This window comes from Calypte anna, chromosome 12 (assembly GCF_003957555.1).
Source record: "Calypte anna isolate BGI_N300 chromosome 12, bCalAnn1_v1.p, whole genome shotgun sequence".
NCBI classification, from domain to species: Eukaryota; Metazoa; Chordata; class Aves; order Apodiformes; family Trochilidae; genus Calypte; species Calypte anna.
In genome coordinates, this window is record NC_044258.1 from 4,960,817 (window position 1) to 4,974,522 (window position 13,706).

The window sequence follows — 13,706 nt, forward strand, 5'->3', positions numbered from 1 at the left end:
ACTAACAAGCAAGTCCCCAGGTATCACCACCAACTCCCAAACAACACTGCACAGAAGGTTGAGCAGTATGTCCCTCCATACAGCTTTGGTTCCAAGACAGATCACTCAAGAATATCCTTAGTCACCTCCCTCCTGCTGCCAGACACTGAGCTTCTGGCAATGAGGTAACAAAGATTAAATATAATAGAGGTCCCATAACACATAACAGAGTTGTAATGATTGATTTTGCTTCCCAGATTGTTGAAGGTGGACTTTTTCCTAATTTGAGGGAAGGATTCTTCTCTCTCTGAAACTTTTCATTTTAAACTTGTAGGGAACTGCTTTGGTGATACAGAGAAACTGTTATCAACCAAGTCAAAGCTCTTCTTGTTTAGAAACTCCTTTCTATGCAAACAGGTAAGAAGAGAGTAGTGTGCCCAGAGCCTTGGTGAGGGAAGGCAGACTTGAGAATGAATTGAGAAATGTACAAGCCAAGGTTTAGTGACAAGGAAAAAAATAATTATCAAAAATAAAGATACTGATCAAAGAGCAGAAGCTGCAGTACAGAACTGTAATTAGGACAATATACTGTTCCATTCTTTCTTGGGAGGAGCAAGGGAAATATTAGTTATGTGTATTTTGCTCATGGATTTACTTTTCAGTTACCCATTAAGTGATGAAAATAAAGAGTAAAAATTCATTTTAAAGAAAACTATTAACAAATTTTAACACTAATTCTTTGAATAAACTAAGACCAGTTTGTAAACTAAGAACATTTGTTCAGACAGGTTTTCCTTCTCAGAGACTTAATACATATTTAATATGGTCAGCCATACAAAGTACAGGATTAACTACACTAAAAACAAAAACTTTGAGCATCACCTTGCTCAAATTAAAACACGCTCTTTGCACAAAAATAAAGCAGCAGAAAGTGACAGCCTAATGAAATACATAATCAGCTCTCACACACATGCCAAATTTTAATTAACAGTTATTTACTAGAGTTCTCTCTGCTTAGCTATTTGTTTTAATTCATTATTACTCAATATTTGCTTTAGAAGATTAATGTAACTAATCATATCACTTTAATAAATATTTTCTTAGAGACTGATTTACAAATATTAAAACACTAGAGGGCTAGAGAGTTAATTATCTTTAATCAGCAGTTCAGAAACCTCACTAATTGTTTTCAAAACTGGTCATCTGAGCACCTGTGGAAGAACTGTTTGCCTTTCAACAGCAAATCTGAAGTTCTGGCAGTGTAGTGAGGATTAGATGCACTGAACACAAATCTTTCTAACTAAAACAGAAGGGAATTATTCACAGTTGCTACCAGGTAGCAGCAGCAGCTAAAGCAGCTGAGAAATACATTCAAAGAAGAACATAGGGAATTGTTTAATTTGATTATTTATTTAGAAATACCCTGAGTGATCTTTCAGTATCTTTGTTGCAGAAGTATACAATGACTTGTATGGGAACTGGGCAGCACAGTGGAGTTGTACAACAGTAAGCAATTAACATGTATTTTAATTGCAACCAGACAGGCAAAGAGAACTTCAGAACCACCAAAAAATCCACTGACATTCACATCAGCAATTCTCACATCCTCTTTGCAATCAAGAGTCTGTGTAGCTTAAAGGGGCATCTGTGAAGCAACTCCAGCAGGGATGTAACAAATGTCTTTGTCTAAAACTCTCTGAAAGCCAATGCTGAACACAAAGCCCTTCTATACCCACATGTTGAGACAGGGAACCTGGTGTCCTTCTGCAGGAACTGCTTCTATCAATCATCATCTCCGAGCCAACTACCTATCTAAGAAGCCAACACAGATCAGACTTTTCTTTCAACAAAGAGAAGAGCATCAGAGTTGTCTACTTTGGATGACACTTTCAGTTTCCTTGATACACATAACCAGGTACATACAGGGCCTGGATGCCCAGACATACCTTCCTATCTCACCAGAAAGCTCTCTGTGATATTCCAGTTGAAGAAATAACCAACTTTTTTTCCACCTGACTTACATCAACAGGGCATAAATTCTATTACCTTACTCCAAAGACACACCAAAAATTTTTCATGGTTTAACAAAAGCACTGAAAAACACATGGAGATTTTTTTGATAAACAGTGATCAAAACCAAACGACTAAAGCCCAAGGCATAACTTCATTCCAGCAGCTCTTGCAAAATTTTGCAAATATTAGTTTTATTTGTGAAATCAGAATAAATTACATCAGGGAAAACCAAAACTTTCTTTTTTTGCTACAGCTTCCAACTGTAACATTTTAGATCTACACCTTCTATAAACTACTTTCTCCAAAATGAACAAAATAAACACTCCAGCAAGCAATGAGATCTTATTTTGAAAAACCAGTACTCTTCTCCACACCTATAGTAACTAAACTCCAGACACAAGCAGCATTTTTCACAATTTCTGCTTCTCTGCAGGATTATCAACCAATTTCAATTACCAGAAAGCAATTAAAGCTATCCAGGAGGAAAAAAAGAAAAAACCAACTTGCCTAGAGATCACCAAAACTGTGAAGACTTAGGAATTATCTCAGACCTACCTGCAAGTGTGCTGTCTGAAAAAGTAGTATCACCATCACAGGAATATTCTTGAGACCCGAGAATACTCCTTGAAACAACAGTTGCTTTAATTCACTACACTCTCTTCCGGGTGTTTCTTCTAGACTTGTTTACAGCCTGAATGGAGATTTCCCATAATTTCCTCCCATATTTCTACATCAAATAAATTAGTTCACCTACTTTTTGAATAAGGTAGCATACATATGCTGCTATTGGAGAAGATGGGCCAAACAAAACTCTGATTATCAAACCCTGAATCACAGCAAAGAAACATGGCTGGTAACCAGAACACAGGAAAACCAAAAAGATTTGGTAAATGAGTAATTTTCCTGAAACATCTGTTACAACTACAACAGCAAGTTTAGAACTAGGACAACAGAGATGGTCTTTCACCAGCAATTAAAATACCAGCAAGTATGCTCAAAACACCCAGGTGAGATGTATCAAAGCTCGTTAACTCCATACATTCAGTGACTGACAGAGCAGAACTGCAAGTAACAACTTCATTTATGCCACCTGTGCATATTGCCCTGCACTACTTATTACTGCCACCTGTGCATATTGCCCTACAGCTTCTCATCTATCACACTGCATTTGACTCCATTTTTTTAACCAAAAGTGAATTCCTTATTTTATTCATTATGAGGATATGTGGAATGTCCTAAGCAAAATATCTGCTGAACAAGATGAACAATTAAAACATCTCCAATACATTTTGTTGCCTTTTTGACTAAATGGTCAATTTTTCTTTTAACTTTTAGGGATATTTCTTTTTGGGTTTTGTTTTTTTTTTTAAATATTACAGGCATTAAGACTTTTAATCAGTCACAAGCCAACTGTCAAAAACCCACTTTAACACTACAGGTTAACAGATCTCTTTTTTTAATATTTGCAGAAATCGTTATTACACACAACAAAACTTAAAAAATAAGTATGGAAAGCAGATAACTATACATTGAACTAAGAACTGAGGTAAGTAATGAAAGCAGACACTAGCTACTTTCATTATTATAAATGCCAATAGTTTTTAAAAATTAAAACAAAATAAGCAAAAGTAGATTTAAAGAAGGTCTATGTCTTCTTTCCATTTCACTAGGCATGACATTTCTGCTTCGAATAGAAATTACCGCACACTAACATAAACGACAGCAAAGCCACCGATGATGATCTTTCAAATTAGAGCAAACGCGATGCGAGATGACAGTAAAACCTGATTTACCATGAACAACGAAATATCCCCATGCGATGCACACACAGAAACACGCAAGCCGTTTGCGATGAACGCAATGCACCACCGACACCCTGGCCCTCGGTTATGCCCCCCCAGAACCCCCGGAACCCATTTCCAGGCTGACGAGCTGGGCCCAGGCCGGGCCGGGCCGCCCCCTCCCCGCGCCGCTCCGCACAGGTGCATCACCGACGCCCCCTAATGACATCGCGGCTCAGCCATCCATCCCCTTTCCCCAAACTCCACATAAACAAGATCTCCACAAACCGCAGATTAAAGAGGGGAAAAAGGAATCGCACGCTTAAGTAGATTAAGGGCTAAGCGACTCGTTTTCTGATTATTTGTGCAACCGGGACCCGCGCGCCGGCCCCGAAAGTCTACTTCTTTTTCTTTCGCTTGCCGACCCTTGCTTCGCGGGGGAAAAACTCAGGGAAATAACACAGATCAAAACAGACGCAGGCGGGCTCTGCGGGCAGGGGCGGGCAGCAGCACAGCCGATGCACGCTCTCCCCCCCACGAGCAGCCTCCCACCGCCCCACGAGTGGAGAGTATGGGGTCTGCCCTCCTCGCCATCCCTCTCTCTACCTGCCGGGAAGCGAGGACGGAGGCGGAGATCATCACCACCCCCGCCAAGAGGCAGCGGCGGCCGGGAAAGGGGGGAGCAGCCGCCCCCACCACTCACACACACACACACACACACACTCACACACACACACAGCCCCCGGGGTCCGGCCGCTGCGGGAGTCACGGTGAGGGGGGCGGCGGGGCGGGGGAGGGGATGTGGCAGCACCTACCCACGCCGTATTTCTCCTCCTCGGTCGGGCTCCACATGCTGCTGCTGCTGCTGCGGCGGCGGCCGCCGGCCGCGGATCCCCTGGGCAGAGCGCGGCGGGCGAACGCCGCTCATGGAGCGGGGGCGGCTTCTCCTCCCCCCGCCCTCCTCCGCGGAGGTTCTGCTCCGCGGCCGCCGCGCCGGCAGCCCCCGCCTCCCGCTCCGGCCGGGGCTGCGCCGAGGGTCCCTTTGCCGCTGCCGGGGGGCGGGAGGGGGGGAGGGGAAAGTCGCCCCCCGCCCGCCCGGGCAGCAACAGCCGCCGCTCCCCTCAGCGCCCGGCGGGAGCTCGCCGCCGGCCCGGCGCCTCTCCTAGCGCGGCTCCGTCACCCCCGCGGGCTCCGGCCCTGCCGACGCGGCGGCCCCGCGCTGCCCGGCAGCCCCCAGCCCCCCCCTCGCCGCTGTCTCCGTCGCCGCCGCTCCCGCCGTCGTCGCCACAGCCGAAGGGCTCCGGCTGCCGCCCTCCCTCCCTCCTTCTCTCGATGGAGACCCTGCGCGCATGCGCAGCTCGCGCCGCCTTCCCCCCCCCCCCCCCCCCGCCTTTTCCCCCGCCCCGCGCGGCCGCACGAGGCGCGCGCGGGCGCGAGGCGCGGGGGCGGTGGGCGCGAGCGGGGAGGGTCCCGCAGCCTCAGAACCGGCACCGACCCAGTGCAGCACCGAACCCCGGCGGTGTCTGTGAACAGCGGGGCGGAGACTGAGCCCCCCCTCCCCAACAGGCACTGAGAGAAGCGCCCCGAACCCCGCGGTGTGGTGGGGCAGCCTCTGCAGGGCCCTCGGAGAACGCACCTGAACTTTACCCGGCAGGGGGTCGGACATCTTCTCTTAAAAAGAGCAAACTAGAGCTCGAATTATTTAAGAAAAACCAGAAAAAAGTGAATGCACCCCAAGGAGGGCAGGTGGGAGATGCACTGGGGGAACATCCCACTCCCTCCCCCCCAACAATCCCTGTGAGCCGCAGGGACAGGAGCGCAGGGACAGGAGCGCAGGTGTGTCCCACAGCTGGGAACCAGCAGGTCATAGGGCTGGGGCAGAAAAATGTTCAAAGAAACTACAAAACCCTGAATTCAGCCCAGGTGAAGGGAAAAAAAATTCCTCTCTTTTTTGTTGCCTTGTTTCAGACCTCCCCAGCAGGAATCCCATGTATACACAGGGGATGTTGCTACTTTGAACCCTCTTGTCTGAAGAGGCAGAGTCCATACCCACTGCTTGTATGGAAAATACATCGAGTTATTTCCAACAGGGAAACTAAAGTAAGCATACTTAAACTGCTTAATGAGTTATTAGTAAAACCAGTTATTTCTCCAAAGTATTTTTGTTCACATACGTGTACAGTGGTAGCATTTAATGTTGGCATTTGACACAAAGAGAATTAGGAAATGCACTTTAACTGGTGACACCACCAGCCCTTAGTGAGATTAAAATTTCTCTGATAATACAATTTAATTTTTTTAATTAATTTCCAAAGCTTCTAAGGAGCTGGCCAGATTTGTACATGCTGCACAGTCAACAGTTGTCCAGAATTTGAAACAGTTTTTAGATTTCATCTTTGAGTACATTTTTCATCTTTACTCTTTCCATAAAACATAAACTTGAATCCCTCACAGCAAAATAAAGGCTGAAACCTGTAATTAAAAACTTTTCCTGTAACTGAAGTTTTGAACACTTAAAATGTTCTGCCAGACAACTGACTTTTGTCCAGTAAGAGCTTTAGCCTTGGGAATGGCAGCAAACAATGCTTTTTATACAGTGTTTTCAGAAACCTGTAAATAAATTGCTTGACGTGAAGTTTTAGGATTAAACTTCTTAACAATGTAACTTCTGATGTACCCAACACTTTTTATAGAATATCTGTTCTATCATTATATAATAAAACAGAACGAAAGTCATCAATTTGCACCACATAATTTAGGTTGCTGTGGAAACCTTCATTATTTATTTTTTTAACGTGCATTTTATGTTTCAACACTGAACAGGGACAGCTTTTGTTTGGTACTGAGCTGTTGGTTTTTGCTTTTCTGTGTAGAATGCAAACAGAAAGTGGCCAATAGGTAAATATGTCTGCACATCACTGGTTTAGAAAGAACAACTGATTCAATCACACCTCAATTCATATTCACATTTAGGCACATATATTTACAACAGCTTCATTATTTCCCTTTCTCTGGCACTCCCACAGCATGCAAAAATAGGTTTTTGAAGGGACAAAACCTGACAGTGTCAGTGAGTTGTATCTGTAGGTTGCTGCTGGGCTTCAGAAATTGGTTTACAATATGTATATGTAAATCTCAATAATAAATACCTCTTCAGCTCTTACTAGGTCTTTAGGAGCAGAAAAACTCTGTAATGACAGGAATGGTTCATTTTCCCAGCCTCTTCATTCTACAGCCTCAGCACTTCATGCCAAGATGAGCAGCACTGAAACAGGTACTTTTCCTGCTTAAGAAAAAAAAAAAATCAGTTGTTTTTTTTTTCTCAAAATACAACTATGTCTGAGTTGACTCTTCCCCTAAAACTAAATACAGAAGACAAGGCAAGAACCTTGCAAGGTTAGACAAACTCTGAGGAGAAGACCAAAATAGTTGACCTGTAAGGAACAAGAGACATTAGTAGTAAACAAGAGACATTTTGTTTAAGGGCAACTATGCCTTTTGTATTTCCTTATCATGGACACGTAAATGATAGCATTAACAGGTATGGTCCTACTGATAACAGATTACTTTTATTTGAAATATAGTACAGAGTATTACATATTTATTCCAAACAATTTTCTGCCCTGTTGCTGGTGACACCTATTTTGGAACAGAGAGTCACTAGAGGGGCAGGTGACCCACTTCAGGCAGAAAAAACCCAGAGTATCTTACTGTGGGGTCAGTGGAATTCAAGTTTGCATAACTTAAAGTTACCAAATACATTTACACCTGTTCCTCTGATATATGCACTCACCAGTTTAATGAGTCTCATAACACCTCCACATAAATACTGTTTGCTTTAGTAAATACTCTCAGCTTAAGTGTAGAAAGAACAAACATCTCATCCTGTAGAGGAGGTTGAGGCACCAATCTCCCAGCCAGGAAATAGGTATTCAGGATCACCCACGTGCAAAAGAGAGAGACTGGAGCAATCAGTGACTATTGCACAGGGCTGCAAAACAACTGTTTTCTTCTGCCTTTTTTGCTTTTCTAACAGAACTCTCTCCTGCCAGCCTCAATATTCATATTATTCCATAAAGCATGGGAAAACCACAGTCGTATTCTGCAAGCATAAACCAGAAATTCAGAGGCTTGTATGCCCAAGATTTCTTTCTGGAGCTGCTTTTATTTTTCCTTATGGTAATTTCCTTATGCACATTTAAAACTATTGCCACAGCATTTGAATCCAGTGCCTACTTCATTAGCTAAACAAGCTATGGTTTCAAGGTTTTCTTCAGTGTTAAAACTTAGCCTCAGCAATCATGCTAAGTTTCAATGTTTGCTATAAATGTCAGAGCTCCTACAAGAAGCACTTCAGTTGGTGGGTATCAGGGGTTCCAAACACTAATGCTTTTCAGATAACAGTGGCCTCCCTTTGCACAAGACTTCTGAGCTGCCATTCTGAGTCTGTGTTACTACATTTCTGTGTTGCACCATATGGAAATAACAGGAAATGCACACTTCAAGACCTTATTAATTGAACAAAACAGTTAGAAGGAAAGCAGTAATCACTTTCAATAACTCTGTTAAAACAGTTCTAACAACTGTGTACAGGAACTGTTATGTGAGAGGTATTGTGAGTTGCTTATGGTTAAGTTAGAATCATAGAACCAGAGAATTCTTAGGGCTGGAAGATCATCCAGTTCCAACTCCCCTGCCATGGGCAGGGACACTTCCCACTAGATCAGTTTGCTCAAAGCCCTGTCCAGCCTGACCTCCAAAACTTCCAGAGATGGGGCTTCCTATCTTCCTGCTTCTCAGGTTATTGAAAACACAATTGTTCTTATCCAAACAGAATGCTTATTAATGTTAAAGAGAGTATGAATTAAAATAGATGAGACAGTTCATCATATATCTTGACATAATATAGATGTGATCTGAAAGACAGCTGGCAGGGGAACTGAGAGATTTGACACAGTTTCTTTCTCTTAAATAGATCAAGGGAACTGCACAATCCTTTCAAATACTCTGCAAGGGACAATAGAAGGTCAGAGTGCAGATTCTCATACCTCCCTGCAAGCAAAGTTTTCTCAGTTATCTCACCCTTATGGAATCATGGAACATAACACTCTCTTGCCCCCTCTTTCAGGTAACAGCATCCTCATATTTTACCCTTTCTACCTGTTGTCAGGGTACTACTGATGCTGGTACTTCTACTTCCAATATTACTTCAAACCTCTGTTTTAGAAACATAACCAAGAATCCCCACTTTCAGGAAAAAAACAAACCAATAAATAAATAAATAAAACAGAGCTTAATTTTAACTCCCTCTGAGAGTCAATTTATTTGATTAAGTTGACTCCTTTTCTACACTTGAGGTTACAATTTTGTATGTTTACTTCTTTAAAGTTTGTATTCTCTCCCTGTCAATGCAAACAACTTGACCTTACCATTAAATTATAAATTCCTCACCTTGCAGGGAGAAAAAAATACAAACCAACAAACAAAAAGGAACACTCTATCACCATAATCTGTAATCCTTTTGAAGCACCAAGTGTTTGTCCGTTTGTCCCTTAGACCAGGGATTCACATGTCACAAGAACTGAGCTATTCTTCCTTTGAAGTAACATGAAACTTTTAAGCAGGAGGTCTTGGCTTTGAATGCAGAGATCCAAATGATATTCTTTATCCTGTTGCACAAGGCCATCTCATGGATATTTTCCTTACAAAGAACAGAACAACCACCACATTAGGAATCTAAACACAGCAACAGACAGCAGTTTTTCCTTCTAGAGCACTGCAGTGTCTGTGCCCCACAACTTCATTCACCTAATTATTCTTTCATCAAGATGATTTCTGATTCGGGCTCAGGATTTGGGGGAGGATTTTAAAGGCCATTATCTTAAGACTCCTTTTTTAAATTTTTGATTCAGAATGAGCTCCTTATAAACAAGTCAGAGCATTTCTCAGAGTGGCAGGAAAGGAAAACAGAGCCCTAGACACCAGGCAGCATTTCCAGCTTGCAGTTAAGCAGTGACTCCATCCCTTCCTGAGTGCCTGAAGTAGGAGCTCATGGTTGAACACACACCTAACTTCTATCACATCAGATATGGGAACCATATCAATTACAATACTTCTATTGTTCTATTCCTTTAGTACTTTTTTTTTCAATATAAATTGAAGTCAACATAAAATATTCGTGTGCATCCACTATTTTTGGTGTCATCTTTTTCAGAGCAAAGGTTATCTAAAGGCATTGGGGCAGAGAATGAGATACTTTCAAATGCTCCCAGAACACAGGATATATGGAGTTAAGTCTCACCTACCTTACCCTCACACCCCCCCAAAAAGGTCAACTAAGAACAAGTAACACCATTTGCAGTTACAAACATAATGTTAAAAGTTACTTTTACTCTGTTTGTAATACTGCTTGAAAACAAAACATAAAAATTGAAAAAAACATGACTTGCAAAGGACAAATATGGATCAATTTTGTTATGCCAATATATCACAGTTTGGAAGTTGTTGTTTGCTTAGAAGATACGTGGATTAAGTTAGGACAATAATTTTAATTTTTTTTTTTTTGCCCCAAAATAAGAGAGTGGACTGGCTAATGTTTTAATACCAACAGTGTTCATTAAGTACAATTCACAGTACAGGAGGTAATTATTTAGCTGCACCTTTTTAGACACAGATCACAGATTATGCTGAACAAATGTTTTCTTGATACTAAAGAAACAGTATATTGTTCTTCAGTTATTAAAAAAGAGACAAAACATTTGAATCTTCATGTTGCATAAATAATAAATTTGAAAAAATACAATTGAAGCCTCATTCTTGCTCATCCCTAATGTTCTCACTACAGCAAATTACCTATTAAAAGAGTGAGAAATCACAGAACATTAATTAGCACTGTTGTGACAACTTGATACGTTATCTTATTAATTTATTTTAATGTTCAGGGTATCAGAAACACTACCAAAGTAATAATTACTTCCTGTCTTATTTTTTGAAATGGCAGCTCAGAAGCATTTGTGAACTTGTCTTGTGAGCATGGTGTTTTGTTTTATTATTTCTGACCTTACATATTTATCATATATTTATTTATTGCCTTGAAAAAGATTTCTTTGATGCTAAGAAATTTATACTGTTGAGATAAAACACCAGAGAATTGGTTTCATCCCTCCTGGAAGGGAGGAATTGCCATTCCAGAGGCTAATGAACTTATTTTAGCTATCACTTGGTCATTCCCTAGCCAAATCCCTCCACGTGAGTGAAGAGTTCTGTTGTTTGTTTCTGCTCAAGTGCTCTCTCTGCTGTTACTGCTCTGTTTCAGGGACAGTGGATCGCTGGTTCATAAAGAGCAATCTCACACACCTCCAGGGAACAGCAGCTCAGGGCTGAACAGTTCTGGATCCCTATTTACATACACGGTGCTGACCTGCACAACCGCCAAGCGAGCAGACGTACTTCATTTGGAACCGCCTGAAAGGTCAACGCAGGAACACCTTCTTACCAGCCTGCTTTTCACTTCCTGCAGAGCCTCTCTCTTCCACGGCTTCGGCCCCGCAGCTTTGCTCTCAGGTTCCATACCCCAGGGCTGCTCTCGGGAGCTGAGCCCTCCCGGCGCTGCGGGCAGGGGATGCGCAGGCCCCGCCCCGGCGCTGTCCCTGGTGCTGCCGGGGCCGCACCGCTCCCGGGACCTTCCCGCACCTCTCCGGGTCCCTTACCAGAACCGCTCCTGGGCCCTTACCTGCACCTCTCCGGGTCCCCTACCTGCACCTCTCCCGGGCCCTTACCCTCAGCCCTTCCGGACCCTTACCGCACCTCTCCCGGGCCCTTACCCTCAGCCTTCCCGGGTCCTTACCGGCACCGCTCCCGGGCCCTTATCCGCACCTCTCCGGGCCCTTACCCGCACCTCTCCGGGTCCCTTACCCTCAGCCTTCCCGGGCCCTTACCCGCACCTCTCCCGGGCCCTTACCCTCAGCCTTCCCGGGACCTTACCCAAACCGCTCCCGGGCTCTTACTTGCACCTCTCCGGGACCCCTACCCGCACCTCTCCCCGGCCCTTACCCTCAGCCTTCCCGGACCCTTACCCACACCTCTCCGGGTCTCTTACCTGCACCTCTCCGGGCCCTTCCCCACACCTCTCCCGGTCCCCACCCGCACCCCAGCTCAGGGGCAGACTCTGGCATGGCAACCTCCCTTTGCTGTTCTGACAAAGGAGACCAAACCTGCCTGTCTCCAGATCTCGGGGTTTTCATGGAGAGAACTATCTGGCCATGTTGGGCTGCTCACCATCTGGCCATTACCTTTTGACCTGTGCAGAGAATACGTTGTTATCTGGGAATACAGCTAGCACTAACAAAAACAAGTGGAAAAAATGGAATTTAGAAGTACTATGACAGGTATTTTTGAAGTCAGCTGGACATATCAACATTCATCCCATTTTTTCTTACAAGAATGCTACTGCACACAGTTTAGCTGTGGGCATAACTATTCCAGTTCAAATACCAAAAAGAATGATTACAGGAATATATCATCATGGCAAGGTGCTCAGTACTCAAGAAATGCTGCCTAACATTTCCTACTATTGATTACATATTTATATTAAAAATATAAAAACCCAATATGCTTAACTGTAAAATTATTTGGGTTTATCTAGATAAATCCAGTATTTATTATGTATTTAAAATAAAGAATTTAGTTTGATATTATATAAATATTAGAAAGCTTAAAAAGTATTTTTAAGATTAGAACAATTACAAATGCAATTAGTTTAAGTGATAGCCAACTCAAGTTTCCACCTTGTCATGTGTTCAGTGAGATTCTCCACTTAACAAGCAGATAACAGTTAAGTCGTCATATGAGCTTCAGATTCCAAAATTAATTTGAAATAATCCCTGTGAAAGACATTACAATATTGTTATGTTTAAGAGATATCTTCTACTTGTGTTACTCAGCGTGCCAAAACCACCCCATTCTTCTATACAGGAAACTTTGAAACCTTGTCTCATGCACACTCAAATCACAGTTACATCCAAAGACACTTGGGTTAACTGGGAGGGGAAAAAAAAAGAGCTTTGCCCTATGTAATGAAACCAAGATCTTCTTGAGCAGCATAAAAGTAGAGTGTTTTGTTACCTGACACAACAGAACAATTAGTCAAGCATGACAATGATGCAGCCTGTCATGCCTCTGAGTAAAAAGGATGAAGTTACTGTAAATCCATCCAAATACTTATACCCAGTTCTGAAAGTGAATCAGCACAAAGTGACCAGCAGATGATTCATCTAAATTACAAAAGCATGAACACCTCATCAGCTATCACCACAAGGAAGTAATCAATAATTACTGCCACAGTGTAGCACAGTCAAACTGGCAAGGAGCTCTTAATATATCCAGCAATCTACTCAGAAGCAGAGAAAGAAAGTTAGATGACATTCACATGTCTCCTCAAGGACACTGAATATTCACTTTTCCTTAGTGTTGTTTTGATAGCAATAGAGTAAATACATTTCTGAGAGTTTTTCACCAGCACAAAGGATATGGATTCCATCCACTTGTCACCTGCCCCCAGCCCCCAGCCCCAGCTCAGGGAACCACCCATGTGTAAACCCAAGCAGTAAAGACTTAACCCAGAGCTTCTCAAGCTGCTGAGTTGGGATGAGAGGCACTTTCCTGAAAATGAACAAGAAATGTCCCCAGCTCATGAAGTGGCTGAATCAGGTGACTGAATCAGTCAGCGGGAGAAAAGGCTCAGATGAAGCAGGATGTCTTCCACATGGAGAAAAATTACCATCTGAGATTGTGCAGCTGTAATGTGAAGGTAAATGTCCTTTATCTACTGTACAGCAATACAATAAAACTTCAATTTTTTTCTGCTACCATTAACATATTAAATAAATAGCAACATTAATCAACGTAACTGTCTGTCAGAAGCAGAAGTGCAGA

General features: G+C 42.9%; 1 protein-coding gene across 1 annotated transcript in view; it reads right to left on the reverse strand.

The window, feature by feature from the left end:
- DOCK3 (dedicator of cytokinesis 3) overlaps window positions 1-4,701 on the reverse strand; it is a 183,891-nt gene extending 179,190 nt beyond the window's left edge. Inside the window, exons 1-2 of the mRNA XM_030458632.1 lie at window positions 4,589-4,701; window positions 4,380-4,471 (exon numbers count right to left, since the gene is read on the reverse strand). Of these exons, the coding sequence (XP_030314492.1) occupies window positions 4,380-4,471; window positions 4,589-4,701 (205 nt within the window). The remainder of the gene's footprint in view (window positions 1-4,379; window positions 4,472-4,588) is intronic.
- Window positions 4,702-13,706: the final 9,005 nt, after the last annotated feature.